Source organism: Motacilla alba, chromosome 1, assembly GCF_015832195.1.
Source record: "Motacilla alba alba isolate MOTALB_02 chromosome 1, Motacilla_alba_V1.0_pri, whole genome shotgun sequence".
In the NCBI taxonomy this organism is placed as follows: Eukaryota; Metazoa; Chordata; class Aves; order Passeriformes; family Motacillidae; genus Motacilla; species Motacilla alba.
This window is the reverse complement of record NC_052016.1, coordinates 30,646,675-30,668,465: the sequence shown is the minus strand read 5'-3', so window position 1 is coordinate 30,668,465 and position 21,791 is coordinate 30,646,675. Positions and strand designations below refer to the sequence as shown.

The following is a 21,791-nucleotide window of genomic DNA, read 5'->3' as shown; positions in this document are numbered from 1 at the left end:
CATGTCTATATATATTTGTGCATATATTTATAGTCATTAGATTCACTTAAACTGCCTTTCAGGAAAGCACTTTTGTCTCCCAAGCATCCCTCTCACATTTTGCAAGGTAATCAGAAGTTGGGTGTCTGCAGTGGACTGAATTTACTATTGGGTAGGAAGATTGGTCCCAGTCCTGGCACAGCTGGTCCCTGTTTTGGCTGTCCTTTGTACCATGCTCTTACTTAGATGGGAACACATAATCAGGTTGTGTGTTCCATGCTAAAGTTGACTTTCCTCTTGACATGTCTTCACTTCCTCTTTTTTGGACGTATCTTAAGCAATGTCTATGGAAGTGAAGTGTAATGCTGGCTGAAACCTGTTAAAAACTTAAAGACACCCACTGAGTCATGCCGTAGGAATTTGCCTAGGAGGCTAATCTCAAAAGATGTTTTGGGCTTTCTGGTAACAAAGGAAGCAGCTGTCCTCCACCCAATAAATAGAGGAGCAAAGAGAGGGAGTATGACTTAAAATAACCAGTAGTGATGTATCAGAATCTTTTGAAACATCTTTTTCCCTAAAAAGTATCTGTTCTTATCCTGTAAGAAGGTGAATTAGTTTCATAAGTCTCCAGTAAGTTAAGTTATAAAATACCACATTCTTCCTTGTCAGGCTTTTGATGAAAGCGAGTGGCATAATTTTTTAATTTTTAATGTATAAACCAAAGAAGGCCTTTTTCTCTGACCCTAACAGAAAAAGAGGCACAGCAGGACTGAAGAAAACTTGCCAATGGCTTCCATCATCACCATGATATTAAATGCCTAATGGCATTTTTAGCCCTGCACTGTATGGTGTTGCAAAAGCCAATCCTTGGTGACTAAGACATGGCGTTCTGCTTGGCTGCTTATCAAAGTGGCTGTACTTATAAGAAAATTCAATCTGAGTGTACCTGTAGCAGTTGGACTGTACTCTAATCCTCCTCTTCCTTTGGGATTAATGTTTAAAATTCCTGATAGAACCAAAGATTGCTGCTGTAGGAACTACTATAAACATTTAAACATAGTAACTTCACTTAAAGCTTCTGTCAAATCCTATACAATTATTAATTACCTGAATTTTGTGTTGGCATCAGAAGAGCTTCTGAGAAGTTCTGCTCTGCTCACTTTCCTACTATTCACCTCAGAGTTCTTATGGCTTTTTGCTTGCCTTTTGTTTCTTGATCTTGGACTTTGGGTATGTTCTTGTTTACCGGTGCTGCATGCAGTGAAGGTGTGGTTGAAATTTTGATTCTACTGATTAGGCAGAGTGAATGAGTTAAGATGCAAAGGGAATAACCTCACAGAGATGTAAAATAATGACCATCACAGCCTATTGTCAAACTTCAGATATCTAGTCTGCAATGTACGTGAAATGTAAAAATAGTATAATAATAGTAAAAAAAATTAAAATACCAATAAATACTTTCTTCCAATAAAAAAATACACGTGGAAGATAAAAATCAAAGCAGTAAGTGTGGGATGTGCAGTTCTGTATTTGGTATTTTAAAAGTCTGATCAAAGCCTAAGCTACAAGTAATGAAGGATGGGAAATAGTGTTAAACAAACAGGGCAATTTCAACTTTGTCCTTCTGCGGCAGCATTTTTAGGTATGGGAAAGTAGAGTTTGTTTAACTAGCTTGCTAACAAACAGCGTGAGCCATTGCTAGAGAACTAGAATGCTTTGAATTTGTCTATGTTGTGAAGTCTGTAGGGACACTTATAATTTAGGGTCTTCCTGTGCTAAGAGCTTACTGATTTCATGTTTCTTTCTGAAATATGCCTACCTGCTTTTCTAGTGAAAAATAGCCTTTTATGCCAGTAACTTGCAAATCTGTTTTAAGTCTATTATTTGGAAAAAAAAAAAAAAGATATCTGGATGTAGAAAATTCAACTGTATAAAGGATGAAAAATTGAATTCATTCAGAATATCCTTATTGTTGGAAGTAAGTGTGTACAACTTGATAAGAGGCTCTGTCTTTTTTGGTAGTCCAGTTTCAGTTGCAATGATGATTTATGATGAAAAGAATATGAATCTTCCTAGCTGCAAAGTCTTGCACTGGTATCCTTACTGTTGTTCCCTACAGAAAGAAATCCAAGATGAATATGCTGCTAGACAGACTTAACATGAAGCCGGTTGCTCCCATGGTACATTATTAGTTGTGAGCTTGGGCAAACACAGAAATCTCTTAGCAAAGAAGATAAACTGAAACACAGAGAATACAAACAATGACTAGGAGCAAAATTGTTTGTTGAGTCAAACCGAAATTTTTCTGGCAAAAATTAAACACACAGGAAGAAAAAAATGGGCTTCAGTTGAATCAGTCCAAAATTTTAAATGAAATATCATCAACGCAGTTTTTGATGAGAGGAAGCTTGTATATTCTTGTTTGTTCCTTAAAATGATTTTTTTTCAGACCACAAGCCAGTGGTTTTAGACAAATTCATTAAAGCACTGAAATTAGGTTTTACAGTGTTTAGAAATAAACTTTTTTTTTCCCCTGTAACTTTACTGAATTCAGCATCTCTGTACAAATAGGTTTTGGTCCTGCTAAATAATTGGTTTTGGCAAACATTGACTGGCGAAACACCCAATTCTAACAAGGGACATTTGCTTTTCTGCTAAGGAGAAATACAAGTTTAAAACATTATTGTATTTAGGTTTAAATTAACATGATTATTTGTCTTCTGAAGCACTTCTGAATTGCCAAGGCAAACTGAAATGCCCTTCTACATTCTTACTGCCTTTTAGTTTGTTTATCACCACAGGAGTCACACAGCCTGCCTACCCTTAACAGTGTGCACAATGTGTTCTTGTGTGGGCTGTCATCAAGACACATACATCTTCTATTGGTGTGACTTGTTCTCTGAAAGAAAGCCTTCATTTCTCTTCCATCTTTTCTTTTTGCCTGCTCGGGTTTTTTTTGTTCTTTTTTTTTTTTTTTTGGCATTGCACATCTATTTTCGGCTTCTAAACTGAGCTGTTTCACAGGTTAACCTTTCTTGGCTTTAGCACCCACTTGCAGAAGTGAAGATATTCAGCTGATGGTCTCTGTTCCCGTTAGTGCCTGGCAGCTTTGGTAAGTTGGTAAGTGCCCCCTCTGTCTTTTACCTACTTCAGAACGACGTGTTCACTGCCGATTCAATAATTAACTCCTTGTTTGCCCATGAAGCCTGTTCACCCTGCACTAAACCAAGTACGCCGCTGGGCCACTGTGCGTTGATTGGTGTGTTTGAATGAGAGATCTCTCTTAGGGCATTATTAGCAATACCACAATTGTTGTACAACTTTTTCTTCTCTGTACTAGCTCCCTGTCTGTCACCAGTTGTGAAAGCTGATGGCTGGCATCAGGATATGACTGCCTGCCTGCTGGCACTTAGGGTATTTTTTTTGATGAAGTAGAAACAAGTTTGTTGTGGATCCTTATTTGTTATTTGCAGCAAGTTACATATCACCACTTAACATCTCTTTTTGAAGATCTGTTCGTGATTGCTCAGAATCAGCCTAGGCTATTTCACCCAGCCTAGGTGGAAAACTGGCACTGCCAGTTAATTTTACTGATCAGCTTTTAGAGCAGGACTGCAAGTATATTTTCACATGTAGCATAACAAGAAATCAGGACCGTAATTACTGGGTGTCAGAATAGACAATAATCTTGCCCAGCTGGAAGATGGAGACCTGCTCATAGTGTTAAAAGATACTTCTTAGGCTTCTCTTTCCATGCCTGATTTTCATTTGGCATTTCAGAATTAGTATATCCCAAAGGTACTGCTTTATTTTGGGAATAGCCTTGTTCATGGTGCTGTAGAGATTGTCTTGCCAGCCTGCACTGGACCCACATTCCACCATGCATGGCTTTTGACCACATGATTTTTTTATATTGTTGACTTATTATTTATACTTGAACATGTCAGTAAGCAATGAGGATAAAATATGAAGTTTGCAGCATGTGCAGTGTTGTGAAGTAAAAAAAAAGATCACAGCTAAATGTATGAATAACCAATTAAGTTGCATTGTCTTGGAAGATTCCAGCCTGAAAGAATATATTCTGTACTCAGTTGTCATGGACTAATAGTAATAACTTGCAGGCAACCAATACTAATTTTTAAAAAATTATATGTATGTATTAGACTTTCACAACAGCAGACAGGATATAATTGCAAATATTAGAAATTAATGATCAGGTGAAAAGTAACAATATCTTTGGATTATTAATAATGATTTTCAAAATACTGAAACTTCATAAAGCCTAGAGGATACAATGTGATGGAATAGCTTTAATAAAAGAAAAAAGAAAAAAATCCTAAGGCTGATGTAGATTATTTAAGGCAGGTCAATTTTACATTGATACTTAAAATGCGAGAAGAGGAGAAAATAAGCAAACAGCCAGTATTGGCCTTCTTGTTCTTAGAGGATTAAAGAAGGAGAGCAAACGGTAGTCAATGTAGCTTAATGGAAAGTATCTCTAGCTCAATTTGATACTGATCTTTAAAACTATCAATATGATCAGCCACACTTATGAAAGAAATTCTTACCTGTATAGTAATGCTGCATAATTCATTGACTAAGAAATTTCAAAAATACAGCTCCCAAATTCCTCAAAATGGATAAAAGGGAAGTAACCAATTGACGTCAGCTTTGATGATTCCCAGTTCACAGACACAAAGTAGGGGGTGTTAATCATGTAATCTGGGTATTGATGTTTAGCCTGCAATATTTTAGCTTTTTATTAAAAGGAAAAATTCTTAGAAGCCTACTTCTAGTGGATATTTCTAATGCAAACACTTAGTTCATTAAACAGAATCACAGGAAGATTTGTTTAAAGAAATATACCGTGATGTTGGTAGTCATATACTGTCTAAGTGAGCACGATTGTTCTCAGGTTTATGCACCAAATGATCCAGATGTTTGGTAGTGAGCATTTAGCTGTTGGTCTTCACCAATTTTATTTTTTTTTTGAGCCATCTCCCCTTTCTTTCAAGTCCTTTTGGTAGCATATAGTTTGGATAGAATTAACCAAGCTGCCAATTAGGCCATTCTGCTATTAAAAAATACATCAAACCTAGAATTGATCAGGTTTTCTTTTGAAGGAGTTCAAAATGAAATGTTGTCCTTTTTGTCTAGTTCTGGACTGGAGTTATTTTGATTTTGGGGTTTAGGTAATTTTTTCATTAAAATATTAGGAAAACATTATTGAAAATATTGTTTTCATTTTTTTGGCCACAACAAAAATAGATAGGATTTTTTCTTTTTCTAGTAATTGAGTGCGTAGGAAACATGATCAACAATTTACTTGTTTTTTTTGACCAGTTTCTTAGTACTGGCAAAAGCAGGGAAACATTTTTGGTAATACAGTTGACATTGGTAATTATCTTATCAAAAGGTATTTTCCTAATCATTCCTTTTTAGATAAATGCCAACAGACCCTAGTCAAGACTACATTAAAAGTCTTCTGTCTGACCTGGTAGCTGCCAACGAGAAGCCCATTGGTTACCTATTACCTGAGGTATTTGGGAGTGTAGTGGGAATCAAGCTGAAGCTGGCAACATTTGGAAGGGCAGCTGCCTCACTGTTCTGAGCCTGCAGTGCATGGTGAACTGAACGTGATTTTAGCTCTTTACCCAATTCTACTCCCTGTACCTAATCCTTCAGTATTTTGCTTTTAACCTGGGAATGATTTCTTAGGAGGTGTAGCATCTACCTGGGAAATTTCCATCAGTGTCAGCCATGTGCTGGGTTTCTGTTTTCTGGGAAGATAGAAAATATGCCCCCCTTCTTCCTAACCACATAAGTCAAACATCCTGTAATTGAAGTAATCTAAATAATCTTCTGTCTCTGATATCCTGCTGCTTCAGTACACAATGACCCAACCACCTAGTGGGGCTGAAGCTGCTTCTCCTTGGTGCTTGTCTCTTGCTGGAGGTGGTGTGGAGGAGGGGAAGGAAGGTAGTTTAAACAGTTTTTTATCTCTATTGGATTCCTGTCAGTAAGGGGAGGTGGAGGTGAAGAGCAATGACCTGAGCATAGCAAATGTTGTTACCCTGTTGCATCATAATGATTTCATTTCTGAGGGGAAGTTACAAGCAACAACAGCAATAAAAGCAGTGGTTTCTGCCTTGTCTTCCAGAGCAGCTTTAACAGGCATCTCTACCATGACTCTGCACTCCTTGTGGCTTTTTCTCTTGCTTCTGCTTGGTTCGTGGTGGCCAGACTCAGAGCAGCATGTGGCAGGAGCTGTGAAGGTCAGAGAGCACTATATAGCTGCACAGGTCACCAGCTGGACCTACAAACCACAACCTGAGGAAAAGTCCAGGTAAAAAAGTACAGGATAAGAAGGATTAAATTAGTCCTCCCTTGGGACTGAAAAGTGGTTTTTGTCTCTCATCTTTTGGGGAATTGCAGAGACCAGGAGGACTTTGGAGCACAATCTGTTGATTTCAGAGGAACTTGGTTGACCTTAAACAGCATGATCTGAACTAGAGCCAGTGACATATTAAAAGTTCCTTTTTATTTGCTGCATTAGTGGATAGAATTATTTTTATATTTTCAGAGCACTTCTGTTAAATAAGCTCCAGGACTTGCTTTTGTCATTTTTGCATAGCTTAATGTTGGTTGCTTGGGGTTTTTTAATGTCTTTATTTTAGGTACATGGATGTTGAGCAATGTTAAGTCAAGCCATGGTTTGGTAAGATCTCAAAAACTTTAGGACTTTAGAATTTGCTGAAGGAATAAATATGTTCCAGTTTTGATGCTATCACTTTCACTTAAATCAGAGCCAGATGAACTTTGGAACTAGTTGTACCATTTCTGAGTTGTTCAGAACTTTTGTGAAATGTACATTCTGATGAGTAAAGGTGGCAAGATCAAGCACTTCTCTGCTTCATTAAGTGAAAATACTGATTTTATTTTTTTCAGATAGCATTGCACAGTGGCCAGCCTACCTGCATCCACCAATCAAGAATATAAAATATGTTATTTTTATTACTACTACTGTCCTTAGGATTATAAACACTGCAAGTGCAATGATTTCAGGACTTGGATGTAATTTTGAGGTTTTTTTAATTAGGGGGAAAACTACTAAAAATGAAATATTAAAATTAATTAAAAATTACTTTAAAAGGGTTTGCATTAAAAGGGTTGCACTAAAAGGGTTTTTTTTAATAGTGCTGCTTTTATATATATATATATATATATATATACATATATATATGTGGATGACTAGCTTTTTGTTTGTTTGTTTGTGATTTTTTTTTCTAAACATTGCATTTCAGGATAATGTGGAAAAGATATTTCCAGTTCACATTATGACTTTCTAACTTTTTTTTTTTCCCCAAAATCTAATTATAGCAAAGTTCCTCTGATTTTAAAACCCCCTTGAAAGTTTAATAGAGCTGGTGTAAGCATAATGTCAAACTGGCTAGACAGAAGAAAATAGGATTTAAAGGTAGGAACATGAAGCCAGCTGCCTTTTAAGTATTGATTTGGACATATGAAATTACTAGTTAAAACTTAATTCTTTTCTACGCTGGGTGCATCAATGTAAGCATCAACTGCTGTTTGGTTAAATTCACATTGTGGATGGAGTGTTTTCATGCAGTAGAGACTCACAAGACTGTCTAAAACCTTAGCTGAAGTTCTCCGAGATAACCCAGCAGTATCTTATATGCAATGTTTGTTGGGTTACCTTGCCTAAGTATTTAAAGCCAGTCACATCCCAGATGGGTCTAATGAATTTTATAGACCTTATAGAAATTTAACCAAAACCCAAAACAGAAAAACACAAGACCTCACGACACAAATATACTCACTTAGGAAGAGTTAATGGCTTGATAGCTTGGATCCCAGAGGTAGTGAGGTATGTAACTTGTGCTGATTTCAGTAGAAGCTGAATGTCTATATGCAGTGTAAGAATCTGATACTTTGGTGCTTCTATTTGTAAATAACTTGAGAGGCTGAAAGGAAAATGCATTCTTCTGAGCTATTTCCTTAATTTTGACAAGAAAAGAACGCCTTATTTCTCTGAGTGTCAGTTTTATCTTTGCAGAGGTTTGTTACTATGTACAGAGGTTTGTTACTATGTACAGGTGCTATTTATTTAAAAGGCACTTCAGCAAAAAGTGAATATGTATTTTCTGTGTGTGCATCTTGCAGTGTTGTTGCTGCAATTCCTAAAAGTTCTGTAACTAGACCTGCTTGCGTAGTGTGATATTTCTGAAGTGTTAGTGTGCTAGGCATTTTATTCCTCCTCACTATAAAATAGGCACTGATAAATTTCGTCTTCTACCTACAGTCTTACATGCATATTCTCTTGAACATTGCCACATTCAGGCAGCTCTTGTCAATGTAGGCTATGGATCCATCCTTCCCCTTAAAGAGTTAAACAAAATTTTATCAATGACTTTAAGGAGGGGGGAATTAATTGAAACTCCAATTGCTTCTGCCTGACTGCTGTGGTGAGAGAGGGTTGCAGAGGAATTTACAAGAGATCTCTTCCAAAAGAGATCTCCCCCTTATGGACTCTGGATGTCACTGAAGTGTGTTCTCTCTGCTCAGCCTCCCCATGCTTGAGCAGCCCATCAGTTCCTCACTGTCAAGTGTGCCTGAAAGGGCATTACAAAGACAGCAAGTGGAATTACTGTTGGATTCAGTCATTATACATACCATAGTAAATCAACCAATAAATGTGAAGGGCTGTTACCCTTTCAGCCGTCTTCTCGTCATTATTTCCATTGCAGAAGTGTCATATGCTGGTTTCCTTCTGCTTGCCTAAATATTTTCTAAGAAAACATTGTGTGGTCTCCTGGGTGCCAAATTGGTTATGTAACAAGACTAAGGGCATTTTGCAGTGTTTCTCATTTTCTAACTAGCTGTGACATCCTTGGTTATTATCAGAGAAGAGCTTTGTGCTTGCCTTCAGAGTCATTCCTGTGACAGGAGCTTGCTGCTTTAAAACCCTTCTGGTGAGTCTTAAAAGTTCAAACATAGGGCTGAATGAACAGAAATTTAGGTTTCTTTCCCTCTGTTTTGTCAGATGCTTTCTAGGTTGAATATGGCTGACACATTTTCTTCAGTGTTTTGGACAAAACAAAGGCATCTTTATGCCTTTGTAGAATCAAAAGGACCCATAAAAACCACCTGTAAAATCATTGGTGAACTGTTCTAGGTATGGATATTGGATGCTCTATATGATATTATCTGGTTTGGGAACATCATAAATTCAATAGAGTAAGAGGGAGAAGTGAAGACACTACAAAGAGTTGTACTGTGTGCATTGCCTTCAGCAAAATATGCAAGTGATTAAATATATTTCAAAGATTCATTTTTTGAAATTTCCATCAAACAGCAATGGCATCTCTGAGAATCTTTGTCCTTTCAATATTTTTTGTAACTCTTTTTGTTTCAGATTGGAACATTCAGATCCTGTATTTAAGAAAATTTCTTACAGAGAATATGAAGTGGATTTTAAAAAAGAAAAACCAGCAAATACATTTGCAGGTAAACAGGAATGAAATGTTCTGAGTATTTTGATTTGTTCCTTATTTTAAAACCAGTGGCGACCTAAGCACACTTGTATTTTTGCATCCATTATTTGCACATAAACCAAATAGGCACAGCGGATGAGGTCTCTACAGTGCAGGAATGAGGCTTCCAAAGGCCATAGAGAGGGTGGGCTTTCAGAGGATATGGCTGTTTGCAGATCAGTTGCACCATACAAAGTTGTTCCCTTTGTTTTCAGCATCTGATGCGATTTACCACATGCATTTAGATTTGGCACAGCCACAGTGATGACACTATGAATTCCTTATGAAGCAGCCAAAGGCCTGAAACTAAATATATACAAAATAGTTCACCAAAAAAGAGACTAACAAGCCAAAAGGTGTCGTAGCAGCTTTTTCAATTGCTTCTTTTTTGCAACAGAGGGAGTAAGGATACCAGCTCTTGAAATCTTTTGCAGGAAATGCGTCAAGAAATAGGCAGTGTGGAAATTATTATTTACTTGGATAACATTTGGGAATTGAAAGATCTCTTTGTTCTGTGACTTCTGGCATTCAGAGTGCTACTTTAATGTGTTTGAATGCCTTTCTCTAAATTCTTAAACTATAATTTGTTTATCTTCTAAAACTGTTTAATTAAATTGTATGTGAAAGATGTCTAGAAATTTTCAATGAACCTCAGGATGAATATTTTGATAGAATTTCCGTATCTGTAAATAACTTTTTCCCCCTTATTTTCCTGTGATTTTTATGTGCTAGTTGCCAGATGAAAAATTTATAGCATTTTGGAATATGCACTATGGGCTTTAACTTCCCATATGCCTTTTTATGGGTAAATCTTCATTGCAGCGTTATTACATTCTCTGCATTGATTTTGGGACTTGTACTTTGAGAGCTAATATTTTCTGAAGGGGGAAAAAATTCTTTGTTTCACTGAACACACTGTTTTATTAATATTTTCCTTTATCTTAAATAACTACAGGACTTATGGGACCAACCCTGCGTGCTGAAGTGGGAGATACTTTAGTGGTTCACCTTAAAAATATGGCTGACAAGCCAGTCAGTATTCATCCTCAAGGCCTAGTTTACAGCAAAAATGAAGAGGGTGAGTACTGTAGAAACTCCATGTTTTGTTCATTTGCTTGTAGATTACTGCATGAAATGTTGACAGGGATCCAGATCAATTGTGAAGCTATGTGTAACACAGATATCTCTTGATCCTGGATTACACCTTCACCTCCATTGATAGCTTCTTTCTTGTTCATCACTGTAACACTAGGAATGTGAGTGTCATGAGCAAAGTTTCCTAACAGTGCTGATCATGCTGTTCTAAAATTCAGCATTTAATGCTCAGCTCTGTGGTGCTTTGCTCCACACCCTCATGAGACCAGCAAAAAGAAATGATAAACTATGACCAAATGGACAGTAAAATATCTGTACCAGCACAAAGTGAGTTTGGTTGCTCATGCTTCCTGGATTGCCCTGCCCTGGGTGCTGAGCCAGAGCTCTGACCCGCAGTTTAAAAATTCACACAAGACTTTGGTTGTGTGGATGCAAAAAGGCATTTTTCAGCTCCATCTCATGGAGTTGAACAGAACATCCCATTGGAAGGGATGGGTAGTTCAGTTTGACTGTCATATTAATTAATGTACCTTTTGCACTTCAGATTTGGATTCTCTGTCTCCCCTTTGTGATACTGCAGATCTGTTGCATATGGCAGGCGCAGACACAAGCCATTACTGCCTCCATATGTGGATGTGCAGTATACAAAAGGCCTAAGGCAGCAAGGCAGTGCCCGCCCATGCAATGGCTTTGAAAGACAGTTAGAAAAATGACAGAGTGGGCAGCAGTGAGCAGAGGCTGAAGCTTCATCCCATCCTAACCCTAGTCAGACTGATGAAGAGCCCAGCCTTTTGGCAGTGATAATACTTCTAGGAAATCTTTAATCTGTAAGAAACAGGATGGTGGTGGATTAGCTACTCTCCCCATGCTACTCTCAGCAATGTGTGAGTGGAATCATGAGTTCTCTCTTTGAAGCTGAAGAATCATATAAGCAAGACCAAACCAAGCTTTTGGAGCTGATTGTAGGAAGATATTCCAAGCGTTTTAATAGCTCTTTTTCTTCATGCCACCCTACTGACTCTTTTCTTGGCAGGCTCCCTGTATGATGACAGAACATCACCTGCAGAAAAACAAGATGATGCTGTACTTCCAGGCCAGCTCTACACGTATGTGTGGGACATACCAGAAGAAGTTGGTCCAAGAGAAGCTGACCTTCCTTGTCTTACTTATGCTTACTATTCTCATGAGAACATGGCAATGGATTTTAACTCTGGTCTGGTTGGAGCATTGCTGATCTGTAAGAAAGGTAATGAAATGCTGTAAGACTACTATATGGTAATGTATTTTCATTTCTAACAAAGATGATAATGTATGATAATGAGAGAAGATATATTATTTTCCTTTTCACATCTTTACATGCAGTGTAACATGAATGTTTTTTAACGTAATTCTTTTAGATGTTAGAGTTTTTAAATGCCAGCTTTCATGAAGTTCCATCCTATCGTTATAGGATGGGCAGAAAACATTAATATATAGATTCATTTGCCTGCACTGGTTGCATCTGCAGTTGCTTAACTGCTAAATATATGACCTCAAAATGTCCTGTCTAAGAATAAATATTTTCTAAACCTTCGTTCAAAATGGTTTGGCCATTTCAGAGAATAAGGCAGGAAATAATTGTTTTACCCATTGTCTTTTGAAGACTGTCTGAGCAAGAACCTGGAATACTCTCTCTTCTGTAACATGGCTTTAAAATTGCAGAGCAGTGTGTCTTTTGCTAGTCATTTGAAGATATGGCCAAATTCGAACAGATTTTAAGTCTTAAAATTGTTTTTGCATGTGATCAGAGACTTAAAATTTTAGCAGTCTGAACCATTGAATTCCATCTCCACTAATAACGGGTGTCTTGTAGCACTTGTAAATAGCTGCTAGATACATCTCTCTGGTTCGAGGGATGACTGAAACAACATGCCGCCATGTAAAGTACTTAAACTGCTTACTCAGTTTAAACTTAAATCAAAGGTTTTTCCAAATTATATAGCCTTCTTGTGGTGAACGTGCTGTGAGTTATTTAGCCTGATTTAGTTTGAGTCAAAAAATTTATGTAGACTAAACTGCATGGACTTGGACCTTGAAGCTTCTCTGAAAGTAAACAGAACACTGGTTCTGTGTGGGTTGCACAAGGACAGTCTTCTCACACATAGATACCCATTTTATGCAGAACACACCTACTCTTATCACCTCAAAGGAGTTGCATTAGTATTAATTATGTTCCTCCTGATTTTTTTTGATGATTGGTGCTTTTAGTATTATCTAGGACTTGCTGTTTTCCTGATTTTCTTGGGTTTTCTTTCTTTTGGTTTCTGTGTATATGCATATTTTATGGCATACCGGTTGAGCTAATCTTGGCAAATATTTTGAAACTACTTCCTTTTCAGGCTTCTCAAATTCATGCATTTTGGGCTTGAATAGGACATGAATTTGAGGTGGAATGGTGTGACCACTGCCTTCAAGAAAATTCAGGTGTATGTTTCTGGGTAGAACAAAGACAAACAGCTCACTATGCATACTTTCAAGATTTCTGAACACAGATTTTTGACTGGGCACTATGTCTGGTAAATGTGCAATGTATGTGTATTTGATCTGCCTGGCATAGAGTTTAGTTTCTTCACAGCAGCTCATATTGTGCTGTGTTTTGGATTTGTGGCTTAATGGCATCGATAGTACACTCACCCATGTTTGAGCTGTTGCCGAACAGTGCTTGCACAGTGTCAGAGCTTTCTCTTTTTCCTGCTCATACCTCCCCAAACAGTGGGTTGGGGGTGGACAAGAGGTTGGGAGGAAACCCATCTGGACAGATGAAAGAGACTGGCCAAAGGGTTATTTTCTACCATTAACATCATTCGGCAATAAAAAAATGGAGGTAGAGGAGGAAGCAACAGTGTGGGGAGAATGAGGGGTGTTGACTGCCAAGATGACAGTTTTTGAGAGACTGACTGGGCATCAGTCAGCCTGTGGGAGATGAGTGATTTTTTTCTGTGTTGCTTGTTGTTTTCCCCTCTTTCCTTGACCTTTGAACCGCCTTTATTGACCCATGAGTTTTCTCATTTTGATCCTCCTGTTCTCTCTCCTGTCCCATTGGGGATAGGAAGGCATTGAAGTGGGTGTTTGGCTGCTGGTTTGGGCCAGCTCCCCACAGTCTGACACATTTAAGAGGTGGTTAAGGTTATAAAAAGTGGACTTTTGAGTTAAAGCACTGCCTGAATGTTCTTTGTGTGGCAAGTAGATAAATTCCTCTGTTGATCTGAGGCTTCTTTTGTGAAGAAAACCAGAACTTTGTAGCTTCCCATAAATAAAATAAATTATATTAAAGATAATTTCTTCCACTGCCTCTTTTCCTAGGTAGAATAATCAATAAATTTGCAAATTTTTCATTCTTGCAATTCAGAGGGATCAGATTATGTTTTGAAAGTAGCAAGTGGAAGTTTTTGATGTGAGCAGTCTACAGAAAGAATCAGTAAAAATCACATCAGCTCTGTGTGGCATGTCCAGAATGAATTCTACTTCTTGACAGAAATTACATCTGTATCACAAAATCACCCAGGACAGTTTCTTGTACCTGATCCAGCGCAGCAGTGTCTGTTGAAGTCTTCTGTGTGTAAATGTTGTTTGCTGAGTGATTGGTTTTAAGCTTTTTAAAGGTGCTGATGACCTCAGTGCTTGAAAAGGTGCTGTTCACACTACTGGTGACTCTACCATCACTCTTCTCCTTGTCACGTAGTCTGATAAGAGAGGGCAGCACCTGATTGTGAACTGAAGGTATTTGACACTTCCCTTCTTTAAGGTGACCTCTGCAACACATTGCCAGAAATTTCATTGCATGATGTCTGTCTTCTCTGGAATACTTCAGACTTTTGATTTTGTGGTTACCCAATGCAAAAGTACTTCCAGAAATAAAACCACATTATGAGCATTCTTAAGGATTTGTTTTGACCAGGCTCAGCCAGTACATGCTAACAGGTGAAACAAGCTCATTAAATATATATTAATGCAACTGCATGTGATATCTGCTTTATTTCTGCTTCAAATTAAGACCTATTATTTCTCCTTCACAGGAAGTCTAAATGAGGATGGGTCACAGAAACATTTTGACAGGGAATATGTACTGATGTTTGGTGTGTTTGATGAGAACAAGAGTTGGCAAAAATCAGCATCAGTCAAGTATACAATTAATGGCTATACTGATGGAACGTTACCAGGTACTGTTCCAGCTTATATGAAATGAAACTAACATTTATGAACACTGAATATTACCTTTAGTTGCTTTTTATGCACAAGAATGGGAATATGGAGAAATGGGATACAGCCTTTTTTAGAATGTGTCTGTGAGCATCTAAATTCTGGAAGAAAAACTATGCTGCTGAAAGGAAGTAACAGCAGATTACTGATAGGAACAATAAGATTACTTCTAAAAAGACTTCTGCTTGAAGGAAAGGATTACTAACTTAAAAAAGAAAAATATTTAATAAGCTCCCCATTTTTTTAACAAGCTGATGGTGAGAGAGTGATTTAAGTGAATTGTTGGTTCTACAGCATATAGAACATACTGGGTGCAAAACTTCCTGAAAGTGGAAAGTCAGTTATCATTAAAAGACACAATTAAGTGAGAAGACTAGGAAGATAGTACTGGGGCTTTTCTGTTGTTTTCCTAAGAAAAAACTTTTAATATCTCTCTCCCATCCATTGAACAAATACAAAAGTTTGTCTTAAGTGGGATTTTTTTTAAAGAAATATTGAGGAGGGTAGTTACTGCCACTAGGTACCACATCAATATTTAGCTTAGATCCTTGCTTTGTTCTTTGCATTCCATGCCCTGTTTTCCCCTCACTCCCCAAGCAAGGACAGGTCAGCTTTCCTAAAGAAGGCACTGGTTTTTTTCCGTTTTTTTGCCAGCTTGTTATAAGTCAGTTTGTCACTTGCAGGTAAGATTTAAACATCTGTATTCCACTGACACATGATTTTGATATCTGTTCCATTTACACACTTCTGAAGCGTCCTCTTCTTGGAAACATTGATCACAGCAATTTTTTTTTAATGTTTTCAGTGAAGACTCACTTCAAACCTAGGGTGCATGGGGAACTTGCATGATTTGCCAGTATTCTGAATCCTAATCTCATGTCTCTTTCAGATTTAGAGGTTTGTGCATATGACAACATTAGCTGGCACTTGATAGGAATGAGTTCCAAGCCAGAAATCTTCTCCATTCACATCAATGGCCAGTCCATGGAGCAAAATCATCGTCGAGTTTCTGCTGTTAACTTGGTAGGAGGAGCCTCAACCACTGTAAACATGACAGTGACTGAGGAAGGAAGGTGGCTCATATCTTCTCTTGTCCAAAAGCACCTGCAAGGCAAGGAAACATCTAGTTATTAGGAACCTGTAAAGCTGTTCTTCTCTATGTCCCAAATGGCTTCTGCTGTTTTACAACTGTACAGTTAATCTGTTTCAGGTGGTTTTGTCATTTCACTAAGAAACTGACCAAGAACCAAGCATTCTGTTGGAAGTGCACGGTGAACTGAAAGATGCTCTTATCTGCAGCTTTACTGCAGTGTCCACAGCACAGAGCAACACTGATTCAATACTCCAGCATCTAAGTCTCTGTGAACTGTTCAGATAAGCACCACTATAAAATTAGCAAGAAACCACCTGTTTCCTGAGAAACTGAGTACTTTCAGCTAAGGGTGCTTCAATGTGATGAAAATATTTTCTGTTTGCCATTTGAAAGTGGTATCTTTCAGCCATGATCAGAATTCTGTTTTAAAGAATGAGAAAAACATCTCTCTTCTAAGAGCTGGAGATATCTTTTGGGGGTTAAAAACAGCTGAAGTGGTAAGAGTTCCTCAGATGGGAAATCACTATAGTCCTGTTTCCTCTTAATTAGCTGGAATGCACGGTTACCTCACTGTAAGGGACTGTGGGGACAAAGAGGTGAAGAAGAGTCGTCTCTCCTATAGAGAACGTCTTATGGTCAAAACCTGGGACTATTTCATTGCTGCAGAAGAAGTTACCTGGGATTATGCCCCAAGTATTCCAGACACCCTTGATAGGTAAAATACTGTTTTGTCAGTATAATAGGGAATGTTAACGTGAAATCACAGGATAATTGTGGTTGGAAGAACCTCTTGGCATCCAACAGCAAAGCTGGATCCAGTTGCACTGAACCTTATGCGGTTGCATTTTTATTTTTTCCAAGTACAGGGACCCCTCAGCTTCTCTTGGCATCTTTGCAACTTCACTCTGAAAAAGCTCTTCCTTATATCTAAATGTTCTTCCTCATGTTGCACCTTGTGGCCATTGTGTCTTATCTCTTCACCATGCAGCTTTGAGAAGCATGTGGTCCTGCTTTCTCTATAATACCAATTTGATAGTTGAGGTTAAACATAAGATGGTCCCTTAGTTATGTCTTTGCCTGACTGAAGAAACTGGAATTTTGCTTCTATGCCAAGTGCTCTGGCACCCTGATCACCATGGTGGCCCTTCACTGGATTCTCACCAGTGTCAGTGACTTTCTTTGTTGAGAAGCCCAACAGTGGACACCTTTTTCTTCTCACAGGGAGCCCAAAATAACAAGAGGAATGAGGAATTGTCCAAAGTAGCATAACAAGTTTATTTTCTAAAATACTTTTCAGCATCAATTCTGCTGAAATAAACAATCCTTAAAAGGAAGAGAAAGGGAGGGAGGGAATATTTCTGGAGATTAAAAGTTTTTAAAAGTTCAGTACAATAGAGTGTTTAGGGAACAGGAGAAAGAGCTCTCTATAAATGATCTCTGCATAGTACCAATGTAGATGGAGTACAAGTCATAATAAATAAGCATATTGGGCTAGTTTGCTCAACCTAAGACAAATAGAAGGAATTCTGTAACATGCATGATGTCATAGTATACAGTGCACTGTGGGGTTAAATTTGCAATCTGTCAGTTGCCCAGTGCTATTTGTGCCTTTATGAGCCTTTACAAGCAGATATTCATAAGAATCTTCAAGGATTTAAGCAGAACAAACAAATTCCTTATTCTGTAAGGGTTACAGTTTCATATGCCTCTTTAGAAATACAATGTTTGCACAACTCATTCTCCTTTGGCATGATTTGCTTCCCTTATGTGCTCTTAAACTGCACAGAACAAACTTTTGTATTTTTCCTGCCAGTCACACTGCCTTACATAACCATCTCAGTGCTCTGATTTTTCTCCCTGTCTTCAAAACTGCAGAGTTTATCCCTTTTCAGTAACATTTTTTGAAGTGTGAGTGACAGCAAAAAAAAAGTTTGAAACCTCAGTATAACACTACTTACTGTACAGTGCCTGACTGGGATTAAGATTGTGTTCCTACTTCATCTGCAGTCTTTGCTACTGTGAGCAAATTGGTTTTTTTCCTCCATGCTCAACTAGGCCTTTGAAAAAGGAGAAGAGTGATTTCTATCTTACCTTGAAAGTGTACCTGCTGCTTCAGTTTGTTTCATACTTGTATGTACACTGTTAAATTAAATGTAAACTCTGATATTAATTGGTCATATGTAATGCCAAAACACAAGTAATGATCTAAGATTCTTCTTACCTAATTTAGGTTAGAATTTGGGGTGAAAAGCATTAGGTTAGTTTAGGGTTTGGATTTTTTTTTCAAGCAGTAAGATTTCTACCAGTTGCTTGAATACTAATTTTGTATTTTAACAGATGCTACTATTCAAGTTTTGTTGATCATTTTTCTTTTTTCTTTATTTTTAAGACACTATAAATCACAACACTTGGACAACTTCTCCAATCTCATAGGTAAAAGGTATAAAAAGGCTATTTTTGTGCAATATACTGATGCCAGCTTCACTAAGCGCCTGGAAAATCCTCGTCCCAAGGAAACTGGAATCTTGGGCCCTATTATCAGAGCTCAAATCAATGATAAAGTCAGAGTAAGTAACACAAATACAGAGATTATTTATACTACAATATGCTTTTCATTGAGGCAGAGATACAAAGGAATTAGTTTGATTTTTGTCTTTCAAATAATATGGCTAATGTTCTAAATATTGGCCCTGTTAAAAGGTATGATCACAAGTAACAGTGTTTAGCTTGCATTTTCAGTGTTTCTTCTATAGTTTCCATGATTGTGCTTTATTTTACAACATAAACCTGCTTCAGTCAGATTCTGTAAAATATATCTTGATACTGGTCCAAAATGGGAAAAAAGTCCCAGACCTGTCTGGACTTCCTAGGGGATTTGTATCCCCCCTAGGGGATTTGTATGTGAGGCTGAACTTCATGAGCCTCTTGTTTCTTATGCTGATATTTTTTTCCGGCTGTTTTAGACAAAGGTAATCAGTTTCCATAATCAAATGTTATTTCATGAGGTTATACCATGAAACTAGAAAATATTTGCATTACAAGCTTGTGCTGCCCCAACATCGACTTGTTTTTCTGTTGTCATTTAATGATGCATCACAAAGTTCCATAACCTTTAACTTCTATCATTTCCACCATGACTCTGTGGCTCTGAATTTGAGCTTAGTGTGTTCCTTTTTTACTTTTCTCTTTTTCTCTGTTGTTTTTCTGGTGGGGTTTTTTTGTGGGTTTTTTTGTTTTTTGTTTTTTGTTTTGGTTTGGTTTGGTTTTGGTTTTTTTATTTAATCCTGATTTTGTCAATAGGCAGGAAATTGTGCCTTTTCCATATATATCTCCTCTGGGTCTTAGAATCTGGGACAAGCTATGGTTTGAATTTTTTTTTCTCCTATGCTGAAGGTTTTTAAGAACTTCAGTCAGTAACTTCATATTTCCAGAGATAGTATGTGCCCAGTAGCTAGAAGAATAAGTGTTCTTTTTAGACCTTCCAGAGCCCAGCTGTAAGCAGCTGAACATCACTCATTGGGGTCTACAAAGTCCAGCAGAATGGTAACAGCATTTATTCTTTGGGCTTATATATCAAGCAATACTTAAGACACCCTTTTGCTGTTCTGGCACTTTCTGGGCTAAAGCCAGGCAAATTCTACTGTAGTGATAACTTCATTATATATTCAGACAAGGATTTGTTGAATCCTAATTTTTTTTTCATTTACTTATTAATATAGATTGTATTCAAAAATAAGGCCAGTCGACCCTACAGCATTTATTTCCACGGAGTGACACTTGCAAAGAATGCAGAAGGAGCTGATTATCCTCTGGATCCCACAAGTAAAAAATTTGTGAAATATGTTTTTGGATATCACTAACTGTTATGGATGGTTTTGTTGCTTTGAAGGAGGTGCTGTGGCTGGTAATGTGCATGACTGGGAGACCTCAGTTCTGTGCCCTGCCTCTGCTTACCTGTTATGTTGCCTTATAGAGAAACCAAGGTATTATCTGCGAAGCATAGACAAATACCCTCTATTTGTTTGTATTAGTTTTGTGTTCTTGTTTGTGATTTTAGAGAGACAATAGTTCTTGCTGAATTTCAGTTATCTCAAGGTAGCTTTTAATGGCCAAACTACACCAATGTCATTAGAAGGTGCAGCTTGATACTAAGATCTGGCTCTGAGTTTGTATCATTACTGTTCTTGTTTTTCCTTAGGCAATGGCACCCAGAGTAGAGGAGTTGAACCAGGGAATACGTACATTTATGAGTGGAAAATTGCTAAAACAGATCAACCCACTGCACAGGATGCACAATGTATTACAAGGCTATATCACAGTGCTGTAAATATTGAGAGAGATATAGCCTCTGGACTGATTGGCCCACTTCTGATTTGTAAAAGTGAAGCACTGACGCAAAAGGGTGTGCAGGTAACTTGTTTGGGCAGATTTTGCTCAAATAATGCTATTTATTCTACACTGAATTTAGTTTTACTTCCCCTAGAGAACTGTTCTGTGGAGAGCAGTTAAACCAGTAGAAAGTTTCTTCTCCTGAAGGAAACAGTCCTCTAACTGTCCACAGCAGTAAAGGAATCATGTACTGTGTTTCTTAGCAAGCGCTAAGAAAGGTCAACAAAAGGTCAGCCTGACTCTAAAGTCTATTTCTAGATTTGATAAAAAATTTTCCTGCTGTTATTATATTTTCATACTCTGAAGATATTAATCTCTGACCTGGTTCCTTTCTGTAACAGAGACAACTCCACAGCATCTGTCAATCTTAGGCACAATGAATCTAGAACAACCAAAACAGCATGGGAGAGTTCTGGGAGAGGGCTTCCCTTTACCAGTTATTGAAATCTTGCTTGGCAAAGACTTAAGGATCACTTGGGAGTAAAAAAAAGTCGAAGCTTTGTCAGGTCAAACCAGAAGTCTGGTTCTGTACAGAGAGCTCAGTCATAAACCACCTGTGTATCACCAGTGCTAGAGGCTTGCTCAGCATTCCACTGCAGGTTGGTTGCAGTAGTAGGATTGAAGTGTGGAGCCTCTACTCCCTTCCACATAACCTTTGGATAACACTTACCAGGACTCTGATAAAGCTTATATTGCTTACATAGTAAAAAAGAGATTGTAGGATTGAATTCTTAATAGGTGTGTCTGCTGATAAACTGTAAATGCTGTGTTGATTGTCTTTCAGAAAAAGGCAGATGAGGAGCAGCAGGCAGTGTTTGCTGTGTTCGATGAAAATAAGAGCTGGTACCTAGAGGATAACATCAAGGAGTACTGCAGCAACCCAGCCACTGTTAAAAGGGATGATCCCAAGTTCTATAACTCGAACATAATGCACAGTGAGTGGAATACTGAGATTAATAATAGGAAAGCTTACATTGACCTGAGCAGTCAGTGATTGCTTGTTCTCAGAAGTGCATGTGATCAGGGAATCCTCCAGAGGGTCAGTGAACTTCTAACTGTGCCAGGTGGCACTGGACAGAAATAGGAAGTATCATAGAGTTAGAAAGGTTGGAAAAGACCTCCAAGATCAACTCCAGTCTCTCACCTAATACCAGCATGCCCACTAAAACATATTGCAGAGTGCCACGTTCATTTGTTTTTTGAACACTCCCAGAGATGATGATTCTGCCACTTTCTTTGGGAGCCTGTTACAATAGTTATACACTCAGTGAAGAAATTTTTCCAAATATTCACCTTGAACCTCCCCTGGTGCAGCTTGAGGCCATTTCCCCTTGTTTTATTACTAGCTGCCAGGGGGAAAAGACCTACCCACACCTTGTAGCTAGTAGCGAGGCTAGCTCTGGACCCTGAAGCAAAGACAAGGGTTAACTAAATTTTGATGC

The 21,791-nt window shown here is 37.9% G+C and overlaps 1 protein-coding gene across 4 annotated transcripts in view; it reads left to right on the top strand.

Annotated features, from left to right (window-relative positions):
• Positions 1-6,026: 6,026 nt before the first annotated feature.
• The window catches only part of F5 (coagulation factor V), a 39,685-nt gene continuing 23,920 nt past the window's right edge, over positions 6,027-21,791 (top strand). For 2 of the 4 annotated variants that reach the window (XM_038131787.1, XM_038131757.1), the window contains exons 1-11: positions 6,027-6,325; positions 9,416-9,507; positions 10,489-10,611; positions 11,662-11,874; positions 14,684-14,827; positions 15,757-15,978; positions 16,510-16,675; positions 18,350-18,527; positions 19,680-19,782; positions 20,159-20,370; positions 21,134-21,284. In XM_038131787.1, the coding sequence (XP_037987715.1) occupies positions 6,165-6,325; positions 9,416-9,507; positions 10,489-10,611; positions 11,662-11,874; positions 14,684-14,827; positions 15,757-15,978; positions 16,510-16,675; positions 18,350-18,527; positions 19,680-19,782; positions 20,159-20,370; positions 21,134-21,284 (1,765 nt within the window). In that variant the 5' untranslated portion in view covers positions 6,027-6,164. The remainder of the gene's footprint in view (positions 6,326-9,415; positions 9,508-10,488; positions 10,612-11,661; positions 11,875-14,683; positions 14,828-15,756; positions 15,979-16,509; positions 16,676-18,349; positions 18,528-19,679; positions 19,783-20,158; positions 20,371-21,133; positions 21,285-21,791) is intronic. The other 2 variants (XM_038131775.1, XM_038131766.1) reach the window with 2 other exon arrangements.